The 24,803-nt window shown below is 37.2% G+C and overlaps 1 protein-coding gene across 2 annotated transcripts in view; it reads left to right on the top strand.

Moving 5' to 3' along the window:
• LOC138182836 (glutamate receptor ionotropic, kainate 2) overlaps nucleotides 1–24,803 on the top strand; it is a 149,232-nt gene that overhangs the window by 75,373 nt on the left and 49,056 nt on the right. For both annotated transcript variants that reach the window (XM_069119105.1, XM_069119106.1), the window contains exon 2: nucleotides 14,249–14,356. In XM_069119105.1, coding sequence (XP_068975206.1) covers nucleotides 14,249–14,356 — 108 coding nt within the window. The remainder of the gene's footprint in view (nucleotides 1–14,248; nucleotides 14,357–24,803) is intronic.

The following is a 24,803-nucleotide window of genomic DNA, read 5'->3' on the forward strand; positions in this document are numbered from 1 at the left end:
ACCGACACTCGACATCTGCCTTTTTAACGATCGTGATCCACGTAATTCTGGGGAAATATCCGAGCCCCGTTCTCCGTACTCGTTCAGCCGAGCTTCTCCTCGCCCGTTCCTTCGACTCGGCAATTATGTTGGGTTCAGCTGCAATTAAGCTCCAGTTCGGCCCGTAAGTGGCGCATCTAGAGCTACTATTACCGATAAATTTATGGCCTATCGATATCTTATAAGCACGGGGAGGCTAGTTACGGATCGGGTAAATGTAAATTGTCGACGAAAGGACTCGAGCCTCGTAATAACGTATCTATTGATCAAAAAACGAATGGGAAAAAGCGATCGAATCGATTGGAGAACTTGGCGAGAATTTGTTGTGAAATTTATGAAACAAACAATCTTCTTTGTTAATGGAAATTGTTAGAGGTCTGTACAAATTTCTGGTGTTGGCAGTGTGGAATGCAGAGACATGAGCGTGATTAAAACGACAGATTTCGAAGCTACGATGAATTGGTATTTATCAAAGCCTTTTTGAAAAATAATGCTTTATAGAATCGACAGATTCAATGAAAAGAGCACATCTGCGTCAATTTTAGGTTTCTTGTATCATCGATTAGTTCTTGCAATCGATTCTCCATCTTCCAGTATTTGTGGTATCATATACATTTTATTGAACACGATTATATAAAATCGATTGTGAAAACGCATAACAAATTTTACGTTGCCCATTTATGAATTATTAAAGCGATGAAAGAAGAGAGAAACAAGAACTTGAACATACCGAAAATATTTGTTAATTATTTACGAGAAGAATAAGATCCCTCAAAGTGTATCATGCTGATTTTAGGTTTTTCTAATTGGAAAGGAACTTGGAACAGTTAATACCAACGAAACAATGAACTTTTAAAAGATAAATTTCAGAAAACTCACAGAAGAGATCAAGCTTTAGACTTAAAATTACTTTTCAAAAAATAGCTTGATCTTTGAATTTACAGGCCATATAACTTGCGCGGTGTCTAGCTACTCAGCAGAATCCGAATTACGTATTTCTAACACAAATAAGAAAAAATTTGCCACGAATTGCTCGTTCTTCCGTAGGAACTGAAAATTCATATAAGCGGAGAACTCCTCCCCTATTCCAATTATTTTCGACTTTATCCGCGTTAGAAGCCAGTTTCCGTGCGTTGCACCCCGGCTAATTGGAACATTCTAATTTCTCGCGTTCTGTTGTTTTCATGTCCGCTGACATCGCTAGTTCCAATTTCCCTCGTTGCATTGTAACAATTCACTCGGCGTAGCTGGCGGTAACCGTAAAGATCAAAAGCTTCTAGAAATTCTCCGTGAACTCGTGCCCCTTGCCATTTCACTCTTTCGAATCGGCAGCATTCGAGACGCCCTCGTACGTTCTCCCGTCGTACGATCGGTGTTTTTCCTCTGATTTTGCGGCCATGAGAAATCGTGATATTCATAATCCAGGCAATGCGAAAGGGGAGGACTTGAAATTCCAGTGAAGGTTGCTCGACGAACCTAAAGTCCGATATTCGATTCAATTTCTGCGAAGGGTAGCAGTGGTCAGAAGGGCTCGAAACGAGACCAATGGCTTGCTGTGCTGTGTTGGCCGTTTCCAGTCCAGTGCTCGAATCGAGCCTCGATCGAACGCGAGTATCTCACGCTAGCTGAACTCTCTGCTGCGTAAAAAGAAGAGTCGACTTTATGATCGTGAGCGTATCGGCCACCTGTTTTTAACCGGCAGTTCCCATGGCTGGGATATTTTCTTGTTCCACCCTTTTTTTCCTTTCCTTTTTGTAATCTTCTCCGGAGTTTAATTTTTATAGGTGAAAAGTAAATTAGGCAGTGTATTGTTTACTGGGACTACTATCTCTTGATTTTTACGTTTCTTTTTACACCCTCACGGATATATTGGATAATCAAGAAAATGTAAGGGATCCTAGATATATCTACGATCATGCACTGGTTCGTGAAAGTAAATGAATATTTAACGTAGACAATTTTTATGTTCACGTTGTATGTGTCATATAAAACATTTTGAAATTTCGATAGCACCGTGATGGGCCACGATTGCCATGATTATACTGGTTACAAGGTTTACTTCAAACATATACTTAGAATTAGTAATTTATAAAAATTCACAGCATTAACAGTTGCCTTAAACTTTTTATCATAAGATAGGTAATTGACCGTTTAAATAATTTCATGAATTTGATTTAAGCGTACGTTTGCAATAAATACTTTTGTTGCGACCTCTCAACTAGTAGTTGGCTATCAGTTAAATTGTAACTGTTCGGTTGGGGTCGCGAACCTTGAACGATATTATCGCCCAAGGTGGAAGATTCATTAAGAGTTCTAGTATGATTATGATTTTGTTGGATCTTTATTTTGAAGTATTCGTATCATTGTGATTTTGAAGTCTTCTAGAATAATTGCGATTTTGAAGTCTCCTAGTATGATTGTGATTTTGAAGTAGTGTCTACTTCGAAGTCTCTTTTGAAGTGTCTCCTGAAGTGTCTTCTGAAGTGTTGTTTGATCTAGGAGTGTGTTTTCGTCAACGTGTCCTGAGTGTCGAAATGTCCGTGGGTATCTCACAAGTGGTGCGTCTTGTGCGTACCTGGTCGAGGGTGCATAGCGCAAGATCCCGTTAATGACATCGTCTGATAATTTATTGTCGAATTCTCATCTGGTATCGAAGTTTACGATACGTCGTTTGCTACTGAGCGGACCCGTCAAGCGCTTAAAACGTTAATTAAATCGTCGACGTGGTCCGAATCGTAAACTTTATAATGTGCAATGTGGAAAAATTCTAACTTCTAAAAAATAGCAGATGTGCTGTCCGCATCGTAAACTTGGATTTGTTTCAAACTTCGATCATGATAATCGTATCATGCGAAATCATATCATGCAAATTTTCACAAGTAATCGTATACTTTCGTGAACTTACGTATATCGAATCGCAACCATGCATGAATATAAAATTCTTATTAGCAGATTAGTTCTTTCAGATCTATACTTGATCATCATATCAGATTGATATTTTACGTTAATTATCACATTTCGTATAAATATCCTAGCACTTATGAACAATATCGAGTATTTGTACGGAAAGATCCATCAATGTAATACTTGTACATCTCGATTATGTAGTAGTATGCAATGTACTTAATTTGTCAATTGCGAATAGAAGGATAGCATATCCTGGCCGGTGAATCGAATAAAAAAATGTAATTATGGCAATATAGTCAGACTAGGTTAATCACGTTGCACCCATGTTTCGGAGTAAACAAGTAAATATTTAAAGAGAACGTTCGTTCTGTAAGAACGAAACACATTACGCGATTGTTGGCCAAAATTGCAGACATTGCTCTGACATCTTGCGAAATCTCATTTCCAAACATTGAACGTGACAAAGGACCGGTATGCGAGAACAGCAGAGAAAAGAGATTTGCCGCAATGCAACAATGCTCGTTGCAACAATGTTGCATCGCAGCCCCTATTATCGTAAATTTCGACTCGTATGAGCAAACGGCATTGTTGTAATGGCACAGCCAGTTTTCGGAACAATGCGTAAGATTTAATATCGATCGCGGGAGAAAATAGCTGGAAAGCGTAGGCAAACGTGCCGAGTAACACTCTTTGGGGCCTGACTTGACAAGAAAAATATTGCGAATGGCACTGCCAAAGGTTTGAAACCGGTAGAAATTTCACGGCAATTTTAGACTTTTCACTGGCATTTTTAGGAAGTCTCTATGAAACGCAAAAATGGACCTGTGTTTGTCGTGCGCCGCCTTGTCGACGACAATAAAAGTACGATTGTTAGTTCGGTCTCGAAACGATAAAAATATCTGTAATATTCGACGAGTCGGTTGGATATCGATCTCTCTACAAACCGTTGTATCGTTGCGCCTTTCCTGCGAAAACATTCCGATAACAATACTGTCCAGCGATTTGATTAGATTTCAAGCGTAATTTCACGCTGATACGACGTATCTCAGGTAATAAACAAAATTATATTTTAATTGCTACAAAGATAGTTCGCTTACCGTTACCCTTGATTCGATGCAATGTATAAATAATTATACGTTACCAATAAACTCAGCGTCCTTTTAAATGATATTGTTTCAATACCCATGGGAGATCTTCATCATAAATTAAATTTATGAATTGGAATATCATATCGTCATTTATTTCATTGTTTAATTAAATGCCGATGTAACATTAAATCAACATTGAATTGAAACTTAATTTTTTCTTCTTGTTACTATTAATTTTGATCGAGACTATTATACGCAAAATCCGCTTTCGATAAAATTGGCCGTGAATAAAATGATAATTAATTAAACGATTTTTCGAAGAATCGCATATTATTGGTTATAATTTCTTTGGAACGAGTAGTAAAGGATAGAAGATTGGTGAAAAACGAAGGAGTGGATGATATAAAGCAATTTTCACAAGTTTCTAGTCAGCCGCGCGCCGTTTCTCCACGACTGTCCTGCGACAAAGTACACAGAGCGCGAAAAGAGCGTGAAAGTAGTCCTTTGATGTCAACCACAGTGAATATGGCAGTGTTTGCAACGCTTTATGCTCTTGGAAAGGAAAACGCTTAGTACGGATTTGCGGTTTTGTTTACAATCGAAATTCACCGAATATCCTTTTCTTCCGACTCTCCCGTTTCGTTGAGTCGCTCTTGAAAGAGAATTTTCTTCTGCGAAGTATGAACTCACTTAGTGTATAGTAATTAGTAGAAGTTAACAGAATTATTAATGCTAGTTTATTAAATTTCTGAATTTAATATCAGTCAAGTATGTATAATAATAAATTGCCTTTTCTCTATAGAAGTAATGCACACAATACAGAGTCGTTATCTCGATGAAACTTATCACAACTCTGTTGGCTATGTCAGGAACAATCGCGTTGTTAAACTAGCATCGAATCAAAATTACCGAAAGTTTCGATCAGAAATTGAATTTTAAGTCATAATTCATAACGAATGTTTCACCGAGAACTTTCTTCACTTTCTTTTGCCATTTGCCTTGCTTATAGCTTTGTATGAAATACAGTTATGTTGTCTTTCCGTTAGCTTTCTCGTGTTATATCGCGTGATATACGACTGAAATCGTTATTTAAACGATGGAGACAAGAAGTACATGTGACGGCAGCCTGTTTCAATTTCTACTTTATCATGACGATAATTACGATCAAATTTTTGAAACATATTTGACTTTAATATGCTCAGTATAACACTAAAATCCAAAGAAAAATTCTAATGATCGAAATAGATTTCTTTATACAATATATTCATTCATGATACGTTTGATATTTTACGATATTTCAATGGAAACACATTATTTTTTCATAGTCGAAATTTATGTCATCGACGTTCACGTCATCAAACATACGATGTGGGTTTAGTTAAATAAAACCGTATTTCTTTCTTCCCCATTCCATAACTAAACCTACAACATGGAACGATAGTCATTCTACCAGCATTCAAGTTTTATCAAAGGAAAGGAAGCGCACAGACATTTCGCGAATAATACTGCAATTAACTTCAGCCACTCGAACATGTCGATGAAGCACGAAGAATGCGTTAGAAGCACAATGCCCGTTCAACTATCGACTGGCAATTTCAAGTTCCAAAACGGGAACACGTAATTGAGGAACAAGAAAAATTTCCTCTCTATAAATGCGGAAAACTTCAATTTCGTCGAGATTCTAAAATTCGAAATAAAAGGAAACGAGCAATTAAGAGAGTAGAAGAGAACGAAAAAATCGACGCAATAACTGGCTACACCCAGAGGGTAACATCGAATCTGTTCCTTGATATGGTTCGATTCACTTTCATTCCCACGTGTATCTTGCACATCGATTTCAGTTACGTTTTCATCAAGATACATTGCTTGGTACAGTGGTATTCAGTTAAAAGTATCCCTGCACTCACCTATTTTGAATAAAATGTAATTTAATTACAAAATCACAAGTAAAAACTATGTGTTGATAAATAATGATTATATTGCCAATTACATCGCCAACTGTTTGGTATCGATGCCACTGCTGGATGCATGCAGCGGTGACAAAGTGTTATTATTCTGCTATATTATTATATTTTTATATGATAACATTTATTTTAAAAGATTAGTAGATATACAATGAAATAATGGTATCTGCAAGTGCGAAACACGTTACGGTGTAAAAAAAAAATAATTTTTTAACAAAATTTCTATCAAAATATCCTGACAGAATTCTTTATGAATCACGTATTCAATTTTAACATACCGTTGATCAGTTTTTAAATAATAAATATTGCTTTTAACTATTAGCTATTTATTAATTTGTATATTTCGTCAACACTCATCTACTTTTGCCACCAATCGGCTAAAATATCCGGATATTTTCGAACGGTAGTATAAGTAGCGAAAGACGAATCAACGAGAATATGAGATGCAAGCATTAATTTTATCAGACTATCCCTTCACACTGTATACGTATAATGTAATAAATCAAGGGATAAAAGGCATTGAAAAATTTCAGGAATTAATCATCGATAACGAACGATGGAATTATGATTATACGCTTGCTAGATCGTTGGGTATGCATTGAAACGAATACCGTTAATTTATTTCACGTGAAAAGAATTTTTCTTGTTATTTCGATAGTGCGACGGAATAATTACGTTGTTCCTTTTAGAGAGATACATGGCTAAATTAATAAAACTCTGTCCTACTTTAATCCACGACTTGCAATATGTTGGAAAAACGTATATGTACATATACGAATAATATGAGCGAAATTACAGAGAATAAACGTTTTTTCTCGTAATTTAGGTAAGAATCTCAATCACAATTAATTAAATGGAGTGCAGCCCATTTTATAATACGTATCATATCAGAAAAAAGAAGCAATTATTAAAAATCTTTTAATTGAATACATGTTTGGATTAAATTAAAGAATTACATGAAATATTCCAATAATTGCAATGTATCTTGCACCTATTATCAACAGTTATTGATATCCTTTCTCTATTGATTTATTCTACCCTTTTAAATTAAGATTTTAATTAAGTTTAAGTAAGCATTTTTTTCTCTTCGTTCAATTTTGAAATATGTGATCGCTACTCTGTAACAACCTGTATAACGTAACTTTATTTCAAAGTTAAAACGGAGAACTTGAAATATTTGAACAAATTATATTTGTTCTTCAATAAATGAATAAAGGACATTTTATACAGGACATTTTAACTAAGGAGGACAGTCACTACAATAATTTGTAATTATTTGAACCAATATTTTAACTAAAAAGGGTAGTGTTCCTGCTAGTAAATTGAGAATGTTTATGCAATTTTATATTTTTATGAACATAACTAAAGAAATAGGTTCTAAATAGAAATTTGTTTCGTCTATTACATATTACAATAAGTGTTCCTTGTACTTTGATTATTTTATATATTCCTGCAATAGCATTTCGTAGATTTTTGGAACCACGAATTTCCTAAAAATCTATAAATATCCACAGTCTAGTTATTAGTAATAATTTATCAAAATTTTCTTAATTTTCGAGCTCCGTCACAAATTCTCCAATGTGTGGATTCTAGATTTGACATTTCAATTCTCCAAGCCTACAAATCACAACTCTAGCTTCCTAATGCTCCATATCCAACCTATATACATTATACATGTATCTAATCTACATGTACATAACGGATTCTCCACAATTTCACATAGAATCATTGATTCACGTTATCCGTCTCGTTCACTCGTGAATACTCGCGAATACCGAATTCGGTCGTGTCGACAACGCAGGATTCTCACACTTGAAAACAACTATTGAAGAACAAATGTAGCCGATGATAATTGCGATAAGATACGAACGGTCGATCGATATACTTGATGTGGCCGGCGGCATTGCAATGACCCAAGAGGAAGCAAAAAAACTCGAGAGGGTTGAAAAGTGTCAATTGAATGAATTTCACCGTTCGCAGATCATTACAGTGCCCAACAGCTCCCTACCGACGGAACAGCGACTTTAATGAAGGTTGACACAGATTTTCAACGAGCCAAAGGGTGACCGAGGGTGTTTCTGTATCCGATAAAAATCGCACCCAGTTCAGACCGCCTGTCGGGCTTTCTTCATCTTGACCTTCTTTCGCTCGAGCTCGAATCAATTCGCCGGTATTTTTCGCCAGAGTACAGAAAACTCGTGAATGGCCAACTTTTCTGTTAAATAAATGGCCCCTTCCGTTTCCATCGGTGAGGACAGGAAAGTTCGTTTTGAAGCGTCCAATCGAAATCAAACAAATGGTTTCGAACTTCGGCATTAACTTTCACTTTGAATTTTCTTTGTAGCTTACATTGGCTCACGAAAGTATTCGTGTAATATATTATATACGTTACGCGAAACACTTTGAAGTTTCATTTAGATCGTAAAGAGACACGATTATCATAATTATATCGACAAAATTTGGAATGAAGACTGAAAGTAGGTATAAAAATTATATGATGTATGGTGCAAGTATAGGTTTCACAGATATCATAAAAGTATCGAGACAGTTAATTACTCATTATATTAATAAGTTTCAATATTCTGCATTTATTGCATATTTTTTGGAACATTGTGCCAAGTACAGGTGGTGTCGAGTATTAATATCATATTAACATAAAATAAAATTTAGGAAAAATTGCAAAACAATTTTGCGAAACGGTTTACACGTTTTCAATTAAAGTGATTTTTTTGTTAAATTTCCGAACACATTGTTCTGTAGGGAATCCTGAATCGTATTATTGAAATGTAACTCTCATCGAAACGTAAAATGCACGATTTGTCCGGAAAAAATAAAATTTTGACTGAGTTAGTTCATTTAACTTTCGACGAGAATACGGAAGTTGTTTTCGGCCAGCTTTCAATAATCGACAATGCAAACTCTGACGCGTTTCCTGCACACCCTTAATCCATTTTACGCACTCGGACGTGTTCTTCTTGTGCGATTACAATTCGTTAATGCCAACATGATAGAAATTAAAAATATTTTTGGGAAACTTCTACACAAACTACGTAGTAGTATATAACCTTAAAGTAATAATATCCTTTTCCAATTTCTTTACAAATAATCACTAAATAATCTGAAAAATGTAAAAATATGCATTATATCTTTTGATAAATGGACGAAGACTTTGAAAAAACAGGATAAATAAGTTACCTGACCTACCTACAAAAGAATACACATATCGTTATATATCATATATATTACATAAATCAATGTTATAGATATGCTTTTTTAAAGAAATACGAACGAATCTATTACACGATCTAATGGATTGCGAATAAAACAAAGGAATACAGATGAAATACGAAAAGAGAAGAAAATGCTAGAAAATATGAAAGGGCGAGGTTCGACAAGCACGCAGCTCGCATTCAACCGTTCCCAGTCGTTTTGATAAATTTTAAATCGATTAAAAGATTCTCTATGTTCCACGTGATTGCAGTTCCTATAATGCTCTCATTCAATAGATGCAGTTCGCTTTCCAATATCAACTCCCCTAGGAATAGCCTGGATCTGCTCTTCCGCGAACCTTTTAATCGTGGATTTCATTACTTAATTAAAAATCGCGTGAAATGTTTGGATCGGCCCGGCTCGCGCTCACTACGGATATGAATTACCTCAATTTGTTCCATTCAGACTCGTCGGACGGGACGGGTTTCCGGCTACCTGTATACGTTTCACGAACGCAAACTCTAAGCGAACGGGTCCAACCAACGAGCGCACTGATGCCATTCGTTATTTTTAAGAGGGTCAGAACGTCAGCCGCGGAGGAAACTTGTCACGCGATCTCGTCGTTAAATAACCGACATTAAAACCATTGGTCGTTTTCCACCGTGAAATGTTCGCAGTTGAAACATTCAAATTTACACTGTGCTGCAATTCCGGCAGGTTCCGCTTCAGATTACGCGTCGTTGCAGCGCACGGATCACAAGCCAAGCTTCCAGTTTCCTCGTCTTACGATTTCTGACTCTGAACTATAGATATAAAATTCGGAAGTTCCAACAATTCACAAAGTCTTAAGGTCCAAAGTTCAGAAAGTTCAACTTGTAAAGTTCTTGCTTAATTCAAAGTTCTGATTTGTGCGTAGTTCAAACTTTTCGAGAGTTGTGCACAAAAATGCTAATTCTAAAGATCCGAAAGTTCGATTCTTAAGTTGGAAGTAGTTTTAAAAGTTCTGTATGTGTTAAATCCTTATACTGGGGGTGTCGCAGCGTTTCCCGGTCAAACGTTGTTAGCATATTCTGTAAGTCAAGACGAGAGAAAAAAGTCATATGAACATATATCACTGGGAGCATTGTTAAAGAACTATAGCAAAAAGCGATATATGAAAAGAGCGGTAACGACCGTGCGTTGGTACGGTACAAAATATGAATAAGTCAGAAATATTTGCATTCAGTAGTAGTCAGAAAGTATCGTAATACTTTTATGATTCCAGCTTCACGAGTAATAAACGAGAACTTCAAAGAGTAATAAATTCAATTTTTTGCTGTATGCCAATGTTGTATTGACAGTAATGCTGAACATTTTGAAATGGAGTTTTAGCTGGAGTTATAGGTGTATTACGATACCTTTTCACTGCTACTAGATATAAATGTTTCTGGTCTATTCATACTTTGTACCTTAGTAACGCACGTTCGTATTTCATATATAATTTTTTTGTTAGAATTCTTTAACAATCCTTCCAATGACATATGTTTATATGACATTCTTTCCTTGTTTGAACCTATAGAATATATTGACAACGTTTGACGGAAAAAGTTGGAGACTTTTGGAGGCTGCATAAAGGCCGTATTTTATTTTCAAGACTTGTACCAGTGTTGAGAAAGGTTTATGCAATCTGAGAATTTCTGAATTTTCAGGGACATACTTTTCTATTGTCACTTTCAAGGATCGATTATATCGTCTAACACAGCGGTTTGCAACCTGTTACGTCGCGTGAGATGGTCCGTGCGACGTCCCTCGTGGTCTGGCCGCCAAGGGTCCGCGTACCGTCATTCAGACCCTCAATAAACCTAAGGCCCCACCATAAACTGAATCTTTTAACTTAATCCTGTAAGCATTTTCGGTTTATGGGTGGTCCTTAGAGCAATCCTTAGGTTTATTGTGCGCTCTCACAAACCTAATGGGAAAAGCAGGCTTTTCCCATGAACAAGTCACACACGAGCCACATTCGTAGGAGGTTTCCTCCTCCTATCTTCATTCATTAACGTTGGCTATAACCAATGGGCATCGCGGATCGTTACCCTCACTTTTCCTAACGAAAAGTGTGAACAACGAATCCGCTTTCTTCGTTCAAAAATCACACCCACACCCAGCTTTCCTCCGTAATTACATGAGAGCGAACAGTCAGTCAAATCTCGGCGAGAGAAGAGTCAAACACCAACTCGGAAGGACTCAACATTCAAACACCAACTCGAAAAGAATCAAAAACTTAGTCACCACTCGACAAGTTGCTAATACCTATACGAGTCGAACACTTTGAACCCGATTGTGAAAGATATTCTAATTCGACATCGTAGCCTAACTCATGAGTATCTCCACATATTCATATAATCAGTGAAATCTGTTGTTGGAAATAAAATATACATTATAACCTATTAACCGCAGTGTTATACCAACTCAACTACCCCTATTATCCCAACAGAAATAAGGGGATCGATCTGTTCGTGGCGTCGATTATTATAATCGTAACGAGAATATACGACTCCCGTTGACGCGCTTCCTCGCGATCGCGTCTCTCTGCGACTGGTCGACTTTACACAACCTTTATGCTGCTACGCCTCCCTGAAAAAAAATTTTATTCCGCGCCTTCCGACCTATTATTCTTTTAACAGATATAATAATATATATACGTTTTAAATAATAAAAACTTTATTACACAAGGAAACAATAAACTACAATTAATAGAATAATAACAAGGTTTTGGTATAAATATACGCGTTGCGATATGAAGTTTTATTTATTTGTAGATATTATGGTATGAACATGCCAATAGTCCACGCCTCCCCGGTTGGAAACCGCTGGTCTAACAAGAAAATAATGATACGTATCATAGTGAATGAGACATTCATCGTACCTCATTCTAGACTTTACATATTATAATTTGTTTCGTTGTTTCATCATGTGAATATTTGCTCAATTGTATTGTATATATTGCAGGCATACAACACATTTCATGTACTGCATACATTACAAATATTGTGTGTATGTGTCGTGTGTGTGTGTGTGTGTGTACATGTGCAATTATGCATAATTATGTATGAACTTAATAAGTAGACGTTCAAATAGAAGTGTCAGTGCAAATGCATACTACGAGTGCATAATAGAAGTAGTAAATAATGCAAGAGTAGCTACGCAATGTATATGCTAGTTCAAATGCAAATACAAGTTCGGGAGCAAGTGCTTTACGCATGTGCAAACATGAGTGTAAGTACAAGGGTTACGATATAGGTGTAAGTGTTAGAGTAAGTTTATAGCGCCTATGCAAGTGTATTCTGCAAGCACAGGTGCATAGTGCAAGTACAAGTGCAAGTACAAGTGCAAGTGCAAGTGCATATTCATATTGCGAATGCAAGTGCAAATGATAATAATACAATCCAATATTGGATAAAGTTTCCTATAGTAAATTAGATAAGTTTATAGGAAACGAAGGTAATTAATTCACACGGTCTATAGTTAAGAAATCAATCACAGAATTAACACAAACATAAGAAATATAATGCGAGAGAACCGAAAGAATGATAAAAGAAACTTGGAATGTGAGATCAAGGGTTTATCCTGGAAAAGGAAGTAAACCACCGGACAAGAAGCAAACGACCGAGGGCAATGTGCGGTCACGTATTTACCCGAAATACTTCCCGATCATTCTGAGCGATCAAACAGGTTTTCACACAGAACGATTGATGCCAGGGAAATCGCGCATTCCATCGACACAAGAGTGCACCGATTTCACTCGAGTTCGAACGCAAACCGTACGTGACAAGTACTCAATGCCTCTTAAATTCGGAAATCAGAAAAATCCTCGAATCGTAAAATCGCGCGCTGTCGTCCACCAAGTCGTACATTCTTCCGCTTCTGCCTTCGTGTGTGAAATTTTATAGACCGATTTAGAACACGAAGAAAAACTGAGATTTATTTCTGAGATTTACCAAAAACGAATTTATTAAAACCAGGAGATAATTATTATTTTCTATTTCTCTTGCAGGAAGTCTAGCTATTGAATGTTGAAATTAATTATTCATGGCTTAGTAATTATACTGAGAAATGTTAATCATAATGATATTCGTTGTACCTTTACAAATCTTGCTCGAATTGAAGAAAAATTAAAATATTGAAATTAATTTTTAAGCTCTAGGAATCGTTAGTTGTATTATACAAATTTATATTTTTCACATATTCAAGTATTTGGACGTAGATTGTTAGAAAAATTAACAAAAAATGTTAGAAAGAAGTAGAAGTAATGGTTATATTAATAAAATAGGTATTTGCCTGACATATCAAAGATTATACTACTTAAAATATGAATACCTTTATTTAATAAAGGTTAAGATTTAAAACTATATTTCTGAAAATGAGTAAATAATATCTGAAATTCATTCGTATTTATCCGTACTTTATCCATCCGTAATTAGTTCACATTGAATGACATAATTACTCCATACCAAAATACAATACATAATTATCTGAAAATTTAACATTCGTAACTTTATTAAAGTTTGAAGAAATTGGTCAGGTACTTCTTTAATACCTTCACCACCTACCAAAAAAAATTCTAATTTTCAGTTCTATCCCTAAAAACCTCTGCTCGAATAGTTCGAGCAAGGAGATCGAACAAACAAATGAGAAAGCAGGATGAGAATACATAAATCATTACAAGAACCATTACAAGATTTAAAAAGCGGATATCGACTTTTACTGGAAAATCACAATTGTACCTGACGCTATGTTTTTCTGTGGGTCCTTTCTCGCTAAAAACTCTGTTGTGACGTCGCAATGAAAAACAATTTTACGTTGAATGAAATGTAACTCTCATGACTAGTTGCAATAACTGTCTACGAAACACACGTTCGTTGCATCAGACGAATCTAACCTGTCGAGAAATAGCACAGTTTTGCAAAATATTTAGTTTAACATTATTTTGCACTACTAGAAAAAAATAGTACTATCTCTAATTAATTTATCCGCTAATTATTTAATATGTGTTTTCCTCAGATCACAAAATGGCTGTTAGCGTGGATTCAAAATATGCTGCTGTCATCGTTATCGCTTTGTTGACAGTAGTTCCAGGAACTCCCGGTGTACCGCGTACAATTAAAATTGGTGAGTAACAAAAACAAAAATCTAAATATTAACGAACCTAACCTAATCTAATTTCTCGTCAACGTATTTTTCCATTCAAGCAATTTACCCGTATCTCGATGAGAACTATTACCGAATCTACTGAGTTCCGAGAATTCCAGTAACGGCAGCAATTTGCAAAACAGAACCTCTCAAAAAAAAAGTACGCGAAAAATCTACAACAAAATGTCACTTTCGACAAAAACACCGTGTGCTACGAATTTCGTGTCGAGCAAAAGGTAAACGAAGAAGTAAAATAGAACATGCGCGGGTGCAAATTAAATTTCTACCAGTGTCGAGACAAAGCATCCCCCCTCCGTCCTCTATGCGCTCCTAAAAAAGATGAACGAACACACTGGAAAAAACTCGTTTTTTCCAAAAGAACGAGGCGGCGTAAAAATATTTCTGCAATAATCGTAACCACGTGCCTACGTACTTGTGTTCCGAACAAAAGACGCGACACCTTTCAGTTCCAGTATAAGATCAAACAGTAAAACAGGGAGAGTTTTTTCAGTCAGTTCATTTCCATCCAATGCAAATAACTCGTCGAACGAAATGTACGTCCGATAGCGGGCGGATCGGGGAGAGGCAAAACGTAAATTGCACGTGTCCCAACGTGACCGCACACTAGAACCGCAAGCACACCGACGGTGTTTGCACTTTATAGGCGTATTACACGACTGCTCTCACGGAAGTCACGTACGTGGCCGCAGGTTACCGAAGAAGTGCGCGTTTGTCATGGCGCCGGCTTAGTAGAAACTCCCCTTATGAAAATGCCCAAATATTTAGAGAAGAACGGATGGGTTTCATAAGAGGTCTGTTCTAGCGTATGCAGTAGCTGCATTTACCATGATATGTACACACCGAGCCGCGCACACATTCGTATACACAACCACCATGGTGAATGCGACGCGGACTGGATATTTCGTTGAGTAGCCTCGCTGAAAATCCCTCAACATACGTGTAACGCGTATGTACCAGCTGATTCATACGGCTACCGTAATTCTCCTCTGACAAGAAATTATTTAAAGTTTCTGGTTGAACGATCGAGCAGAATTCTCATTGCCGTCCGTTCTCACCGGCCCGTTTCTAGAACGAAAGGATGTATGTTTAATTAAAATTGAATAGGCTCTCTAAGGTAGTATAAGGCTGTGTAATTAAAGGACTGAAAATTTGAACTAACTTTGAATTGCAGTATTTGAAAGTCTTACGATAGTGTGAATATGTTAATGGAAACTGAAGAGATGTTTGTTCATTTTTAGTATTAATCATGTAATATAGAAAAGAAGCATGAAATGTAAGACTGAATAAATTTTTTGAATGTTGAATGATTTTTTTTGCTACGTCGACGAAACGTATTGCTACGATCGAACATGAACTTCCAATATTTGATACGCTTCCCTTTTTCTTGTATCAGGCATTTCCGATATCCGTATGCGTAGCCTAAAAAGCTGCCTCCGAGGAAATCAATTTCGGATCGCCAACTCCCTTTTCTTATCTCGAGTTTGTATTACACGTTTCATATTCTTTACTTGAAAAGTATTTCTCTTTCGATATAAAAATGATAAAAGGCTACAGTCTCAATTTTTGTGATACCCGCTAGAGTTTCGCTTCAGCGCAGGGTTATGGAAGGTTTTTAATGTTACATCAATGTATATAATGGAAAATAACCTCTTCGCAGAGATTAAAATTGCCTCGATGGAAGAAAAGTAAAGTCACACGACAAAAGAATCATCGAGCACAGTTTGAATAATCTAATAAGCGAGCTTTATGATCTAATTAATGCAAGAATTGTAAAAAAAGTAAACATCATTATACAATATTCAGAGACGTGTACAGAATACATTGACAACACCTGATGTTTTCATTCGATGCAACTGAGGATTTGTAGGCTTCGATTTTTAAAATTTCGGATGCAATATACATAATCGATGCAATGAGAATGTCGATGGTAATTATATGTTAGAAGATACTTCAAAAAAATACAAGCCAATAAAAAGCTATACAGTCATTAATCATCGTCTTCTTAAAATTATGACATCGTTTCAAACCCGCAATGACTTGACTATCTCTCCTACCTGGGATTATTCTTTGCACCGTGAACCCATCCAATAATTAATTTCAACATTTTTGAGATATTTTAACCGCAATCCGCGATCAAGATAAATAGACGGTAACCACGGACCGCAAATTCGAACAACCGTTTCAACTCCTTGCGTTAAGCGAGGCTGCATTCCGTATGGCTGACTATGAATGGGCCATTCTAGTGCCTCAAGTCGAATCCCATTCATCAATGCAGCGTTATCGAGCGACTCGAGTACAAATAATGAAATATCCTTCGATGATGCACACCCAGCCGAAATGTGCCGCAATAACAATTTGTTTTACAACCCTAATAAGCGGCACTCAAATTTACAGCCAGTGGGATGCAGGAAATTAAAACAGCAATCATTTTTGTTATTATTATCGTTTTAAATTGTACATTTTGTCATCTTAAATTAGACAATACCCAGAATACATGACACGTATAGATAAATAATATCGGCATTGTCCCAGATATGATTCAGTTGATTATCCGTTTCGTTAATACCAGTCATTATAATCCATCGTTGAATGTCCGTAGTATACTTGCTGTAGATGGCTATAGTTGCTCGTCAAAAATCATAGCAATTTATTGTATGTGCAAGCTTAATGTAAATGATAATCCTTAAAGACTAGTATTATTGTTAATAGGATTATTAGTAATACTTTATTGATCTTTTTATTAATTATAGTCACTCATCGTTGAATCGGGACTGCGTATAGACGATTATTATTCACCTTCTAAAGTTCGTAATATTTTGTTACATTTTTGTACATATTGTGCTGAAATGTTAACATTTGAAAACTAATGTCGCTATTATTACCGATTATTAATAGAATAATAAAGATGTATTATCAGGGAAATAATACATTTTTCTAATTAAAAAGATTTAAGCAATTTCGATCAATAACTTAGCATAATTCCTTAAAAAAGAGCGATATAAATACTTAAAGCAGAAGATCGGACGAAAATATAATTACATATTACATAATCCACGAAATAGGTATCCGTCGGAAGATAAATAATTCTTGAATGAACTACGTGACTAGAAACATGTAAGTGGCGAGTATTTATCAATATTTCTTTCGCCCTTTTGTTTTGCCTTCGAAATAATCTACAAATTGAAGCGACACGTGGCGTACGAACGAGATTGAATTATTAGCGAACAAGACACGTAAGCGCGTCCATGCGAGACTAGTTTTCATTGGTTTACGAGCCCCAAGCCAGGCAGCACACGTCTCGCCTTTTCCACTAAAGCCAGCGTTGTTCACGAGAATTACTGGTCATTCGAAGGGTGTAAGAAACCCTCATGGGCGAACCGTGAAAAGTTTCAGCGTGCCAGCGCGATGTGACTATAAATAAGGATTATATTCGCGTACGACGTGTCGCGTGTATAAAATTATACGTCCTCGCCTGCCATTCGAACAGGCAGCTTTACGGTCTGCCGTGTGTAATTCCATTCGAAAGTAACAAACAAGCGAATCCAGGAACCCATCCACACCGTTCTAAAAGTTTAACCAGTCCTTTCTGACAACGATTTCACGATTTCGTTGTCACATTCACAATACCAGGCTAAGGTAGAGTTACCAAATGGGTAGAATTTACCAAATTTGGTTATAAATCTGTATATAATAAATGCATGCATAATAAATTATGCTATTGATTTTGTGTAATACTTCGTGGGTATATCACTTACCCATTTAAATATAATTATGTATCTTTTATCGCATAAATTAGCTTAAAAGTACAACGGAGGAACCATAACATACGACACAACGTTCAAAAAATTTGTGAATCTTAGAATCGATAATTCTTATAAGTATGGAATAATGAAAGTAGTTAATCACCAAGAAGGTACATCGAATCATCGAATGTGGGAATTGCTTAGACTAAATGTATTATGACATTTTATAGGCAACGATTTAATACGCATATTATTTATTAATAACGTCTCATAATATATAACAAATTTGAGTTTTCTATGCAAAGTTCAAGGTTGAATTTTAAAATATTGAAAGTTGACTGATTCGAATAACCCAATATACACGACGGAAGAATTAAAAAATTCGTGGCAAAGAAAAAATTTTGCGTGTAGTGCATTTTGAAGCTCACGCTCTTCGATTTCAGCGCGATACATTTTTTATGGTTGCAACGATATTCGAATTCTATTTCGTACGCCGGTAAACAGAACTGTAAAAATACTGCACGGAGATACATACATTTGTAACGCTTTTTAACATCGAACGGGTAAAGTTTTTTCAATCTCCGCATACATAAATTCTGATTTATTTATTCGAAGTGGGAAATATCAAACATAGCTAATATTCGTAACTCAGATTGCTAGCGGAACCTAACCATTTCAACTTATTCGTTGATCCAGTTGTGTTATTGTTTCATGATACTATCCCGTGTTGCGTTCACATTTTATTGGAAAATTCAGGTCAACGTATAGTTTATCGTCGTTAATATTTCAACGAGGTGAATCTCTCGATCGATGAGCCGTCCGAAATTCGATTGAAAATAACGCTTTTTCATATCAGTGATGACCAAATTGCGGATCTTATTCAGTATTTGTCCAATCAATTATTATTAATTAGGTACATGTTGTACGTATACTATGGTATATCTTGGAATTGATTTCAAATTTCATCCATATGACCACGATAATCGTGTCTCGTTACAGCTAATGACATTTTTAAAAGCTGATGCATAACACACACCAGGTGTATCGAAAAAGTAATGGGACTGGTCCTGTAGAAATGTTTATATATCATTTAATGAAAAATGTACATTGTACCCTTCAAAATAGTTCCCTTGGGAAGCTATACACCGCCGGAAGCGGTTCTCCCACTCCAGGGAACAGCGAAGGAATTTTTTTAGCGAAACTGCTTTCAGTTGGTCAGTTACAACCTTTTGGGTGTTGTCCACATTTTCAAAGTGATGTCGTGTGATTAAGATTTTTAATTTTCGAAAAAGCTCAAGCGAAAAAAATAATAGTGATGTAGATTGAACTCTGAGGAACGTGAAGGCTGTGCAACCACAAGAATACGTTTGTTGGCCAAAGATTCATTTACAGAGAGTGCAGTGTAAGACACTACACGATACGACGCAGTTTCATTTCCACAACGCGTTACTGAAACACACTTTTATAAAATTCGCTACGAAATCGCTCGTGTTAACTGAATCGAGTTCAGATTAACATTGAAAGCTAAAGTAGAGGATACTGCGTCACAAATAGCATCGCAGCATTGATACAATCGGATTTCCGAGAATCGAAACCTGATTACTTTTTAGACATATCTCGTATTATATGTTTGTGAAAATTTTCTGTGACAAGCATTGAAATACTTTCATGAATGTATGCACACGTAAATATTTAACAACAAAAGGATACAATTTTCAACAATTCTCGACAGACGATACATACGTAATCTCTATTACGACAAGATTTGACTATCACTGCACTTTGTCACACGAAAGTTTCCTGCATCGTAAACTTTTTCACCAATACTCTATAAAATGCCACAATTCACCTTATACAGTAAGCAGTCAAAGTATATCTTGAAAACATCATTGAGCTCATTCATGTTATCAAGCCGTCAGATGTTTATTGATATCGGTATAAAGCAAACAGAGAAAGCACAAAGAAAGCACGAGGAAGGGAATCAAGTGAAAAGGAATCACGAGAAACGATTGAAGGAGCGCGTGCGGCATGAGCCAGTCAGCCTTGTATCGTAGACATCGTCGATTTCCTGTACCGTCGGGGGCTGTGGCTTCGGGGCTTCCACCATCCGGAAGAGACGAGCATCGCGCCAGGTAGCGACTTCCTTTGCCTTCCCACGAAGGTAGACCACTCTTTTCAGGCGCATGCCATCGCGAAAATACCCTTCCTCCCTCAGTAAGTGATTACTTCCCTTTCAAACGTGTAACCGGATCGGGTATGCGTGTGCCACTATTCAATGGAAATAGAGAGACGCCTTTTCATTGGCGTTTCCTGTAGAAAACTGCCCCTCTTCCGCTCTCGTTCCTCGTCCCGTTCTAACCGTGAACTTTTGATAACGTTATTAGAAGTTGTTCGCCAGTCGAGCCAACGATTCCAGCTTAGCGAAATGGTTCCTCGCGGTTCACTTGGGAGAAATAAAGTTGTCCACTGAGGACAGATAAAGAGAAGAAATCGAAGAAACGACGAGACAGAGCCAGGATGGCTTGATCGATATTCAACGGTAGATAAAGGTGTGATATATCGTCGCGGTGAATGTGGAAACGGCCTGGTTGCTGCTGACATCGGTGACGGACGTCGGTGTTGCTGGAATGACCTGTGAATCCCGGACGAAGAATACGTTTAGAGAAATCCATCGACGAAGCTAATCGTTGATTTCGCCCATTGACTCTTTTGACTCGTTCTTTTTCTATCCACTTCCTGTTCTTTCTGTAAGAGATTAATGACTTTGTACTATGAACCGAAGAACAGAATGATTTACAGATCTTGCATCTTAAAGATTCTTCAAAATCATACAGAACCTTTGATAATGTGTGTAAAACAAGCAACATCTCTGTTGTAACTCTACAAACGCAATCACTGCCTAAGCAAAAAACTGTTTAACACACCACAAAAGCAGTGTGAGACATACTAAAAGCGTAGAAAATATATACAGTCCCACAGTTCCATATACTTATATGTACAGTCCCACGGGGGGTCAAAAACGTTCACCGAAACACGCATATTTCAAGGGTCGAAATGTTTAAGGGAATTTCTGTTCCATTTAACTTTCCACGTAGACTTGTTTCAAATTTTCACAACATCGATGTTCAATTTGAAATTTCAAATATCATTATGTCGTGTTAAAAGATTTTAAACATTTTCCATCTACTTATCAAAATTTTCACAAGACTTCTTTCTATTCGAAAAAGTTGAAAGTTCTTAACCGGAATCCCTTCCATACTGATTACATGGCCCCTCTAAAAATTTTCCTAGCTCCAACTCGGAACTTTCACCGCGTACAACTTGTTCCAAAGTTTCGCAAAGTTTTTGTTGCACCGTTGCAAGGAGGAAGATGGAGAATACAATTGTTTGGGAACGATACAGACGGAATAGGAGAAGCTGCTGGGAAATATCAAATCGCGAAGCTGCCTAACCTTTGGAGACTGAAGTTCCTAATAACAATTTGGTTCACGCCTGTCCTACAATTTCTCCTCGGGAATTGTAATTGCTCCGTGGAATAATTCACAGGCATTATAGATATCCCGAGGACAAGAGTTGATCATAGAGCGCCTAATGAAGGATAATGATTAGTCCAATCACCGGCTATTCATACCGATCAACGTTACAAAGGGCCTACCTTCCCGTAAATCCAACTATGACTCTGTCTACCTATCAAAGCAGTATTTCGCGCTGCATAGCTGAAATTGTTTAACGAGAAAAGTTTCATTCAATTTCAAACCGAAACCATGTCTGTATTTACGCTGCCAGAGACTTTTTCCCTGCGCGATGGAAGCATGAAATTTGTTTCATGGAATACCGCTCCCCCGGAATGGTGAAAGAGGGTGGAATGATTTATTTTTATAACCGACTAGTTATGCGTATGCAAATGTTTAAAGCGTTTCACTTGTCTGTAACGACGAGAGATGTCGTTAAAGGCGTCCAGAAAATTCTAATAATGAGAACTGGAATTTAATTGTATTTGTTCTTCTCCGCTTTTCTTTTCCTCTCCCTCTTCTCTTCTTTTTTTCTTTTTTTTTTTCTTTTTACAATTAAATATAACGGTTTGAGAAAAGAAGCAAGGAGGGTGGCAGGAATATGGCGTAACGTCGAAAAATAATATCGTCGCCAGCTTTCATTCTTTTTCATTATAATTCTTTCGCCGATATTATCGTCGAAGGAGATACGGAAGTTCCTCGTTTCGTCTTATATTCTTGCCGCTCTTTACTCCCTTTGCGTCACTCTATTGCGGGCCCGATAATAGCACGGCTAAGCTCGACTTTGTGGATAATAGTTATAAGTTTAATTAAACCAGTCCTTCGTAGCGCAACCCTCCATTCTTCCTCTGGGATATCGTACCGCGCGAAGCGCAGATGATTCCCGTATCAAAGAAGAAAAATTGCAGGACGCTGGGCGTATATTCCCTTTCTCTTCCTCTCTCTCTGCATGCTTCCCTTTCCGAGCATTTTCTTTGAAAATTCCGGCAACCATGGCGAATCTACAAAGAAATTTTAATCGCTCCTGAAGCAAAAGATACGCCCTCGATGCTTTATAAATCTTGGTAATCTATACAAAAATGAGAACAACATTGTAGTAAAACTGTATATAAGTACAACGAGGAGAAATTAAAGAAACGCACTTATACCGAGATACACTAAGCACGATCATTTTCTGTAGAAACACGTTTTCTCCATTTCAATTTGCACGTTAACTTAAAACTGCTGTAAACTTAAATTTAAAACTGCACGTTGTATATGTTGTACGTGTGAAAATATGATTGGAAACCGAGAAAGTTCTATACGAAACGTCCAAAGATTTCAGAGATTCGTATTATCATTATTCTGTTCCTGTAGCGGCACATGCGTCACAGGACGTTTCGATTCGAAGATGCCTCACGTAGTTGTTTTGTCACAGAGGATTAACACTATACGACGCACATAATGTAATAAACAAACTCTGGACAAAGCAATATCGCGGCTACGTGCAACCGTCAACCGGAGCCAAGATCAAACCTTCCGCCCCCCCCCCCCCGACCAGTATAAATAGACGACCATGTTCTCCAGACATAGTCAGTCGCGCGAATCAATATCAGTATCGAGTCATCAAGATCATCAGTCGAGCGAATGAATATAGCGAATCAGTCTAACGAATCAGCATAACAATTAGTATCGGTACTGCAGTATCGCGCAATCTTGTAACGAATATCATTGAGCGAGCAACACTTACGATTAACTTTGTATTTTACATTTTAGAATATCTGTAAATATAGTTAACGAAATCAACTCGTCTCGTTATTAATTTAACCAGCAACACGTCTCACCATCCATCACATTTCAATTGGCGGTTTCCCGTTGCTTCAACCACTGTCAAGTTTCATAATTTTTGGAATCTAACCCCAAACGGAATTGACCTAACTAAAACTGATTCGTTTTCGTCAATTTTTCACTTCACGATCATAAAAGTCTTGGATTTGTTTAACACTTTTATTAGTCCCGTAAACATACCTACCAAAATTAAATTCGGCACGCAAAATCCCTGTTTTTCGCCGCTAAACTCTTTTCGCAAAGCCGTTTCCTCTGGCTGATCCGATAGCAAAATATCGAAAGCCTAATGCGTTGCAGAGCGCGTTACAACTGGTTCTAGAACCAGCCGTGAAACGCTACACTTTCCAGCAAGGATGTTTCCAACAACAACAGCCTGGTAATCGTTCACCGGTGAAATTTTGCCTGTCGAAAAGAGAAAAATATTGCGCTTCGCTGACACTCGTTAGATATTCATGGAATCAGAGTGCAATTCGCGCTTTTTGTTCGTGACAAGCACGTAAGTCGAGACCAGGACCTGTGGCTAGGAAATCGGGATAAGGGCAGGGGGGGGGGAGAGAGACAGGCAGACAAACAGACAGACGGAGTGGGAGAGAAAGATAAAGAGAGAAGGAAAAAGAAAGAGGAAAATAATTCCGTGAGAAAACATTAATGAGGCTTGAACATTCGCGGACAACGTCGAACGGGCTGAACTACTGAATCTCTGGTCCGATTTTTCAACGGTTGGGCGTCGAAGTTTGAACGAGTGGCCGTTAAAAGGAAATATTTTTCCTCATCTGGGCTTTCCCAACCACGTCAAAGGAACCTTCAGGAAAAGTGGTAAGGGAGGAAGCGGGGAACGGCGGAAGAATCCGCGAGGGGAAGTAGAGTTTTTCCAACGAATGAAATTAAACGACTCCCGGAGAAAGAGCTCGTTTAAAAGCGTATTCGCCCTGGTATTTTCGAGCGGATGAAAAAGGGGCGGGAGTGGCGGCGAGGATTTTTTTGAGGACACGGTAAAAGGCACCACAGACAGCCGGGATGACAACCCTTCTGGTCAGGTTTAAGTTTCCTCCTTAGAATAACATCAAACCAGTGTTAAACTGCGAAAACGTGATTCGCTTGAAAGATTGTTGTTTACACAGTATAAGTGGTCGTTTTGATTAATTTTGTAAGAAAGATAATTCCACGTTTTGATCTGTTTAATTCAAGAGCTAAGAAATGTTTAGCTTGCGAACTTGAACTTGCTCTTCATTATGAAGTTTGTATCTTAATCCTTCATCTGCATACTGATCGTTTTCGAATAAGTAATCTTAAGATACTTTTTCATTTTTTCCATGTTTTTCC

Source organism: Bombus flavifrons, chromosome 8, assembly GCF_040668555.2.
Source record: "Bombus flavifrons isolate JBK064 chromosome 8, iyBomFlav1_principal, whole genome shotgun sequence".
NCBI classification, from domain to species: Eukaryota; Metazoa; Arthropoda; class Insecta; order Hymenoptera; family Apidae; genus Bombus; species Bombus flavifrons.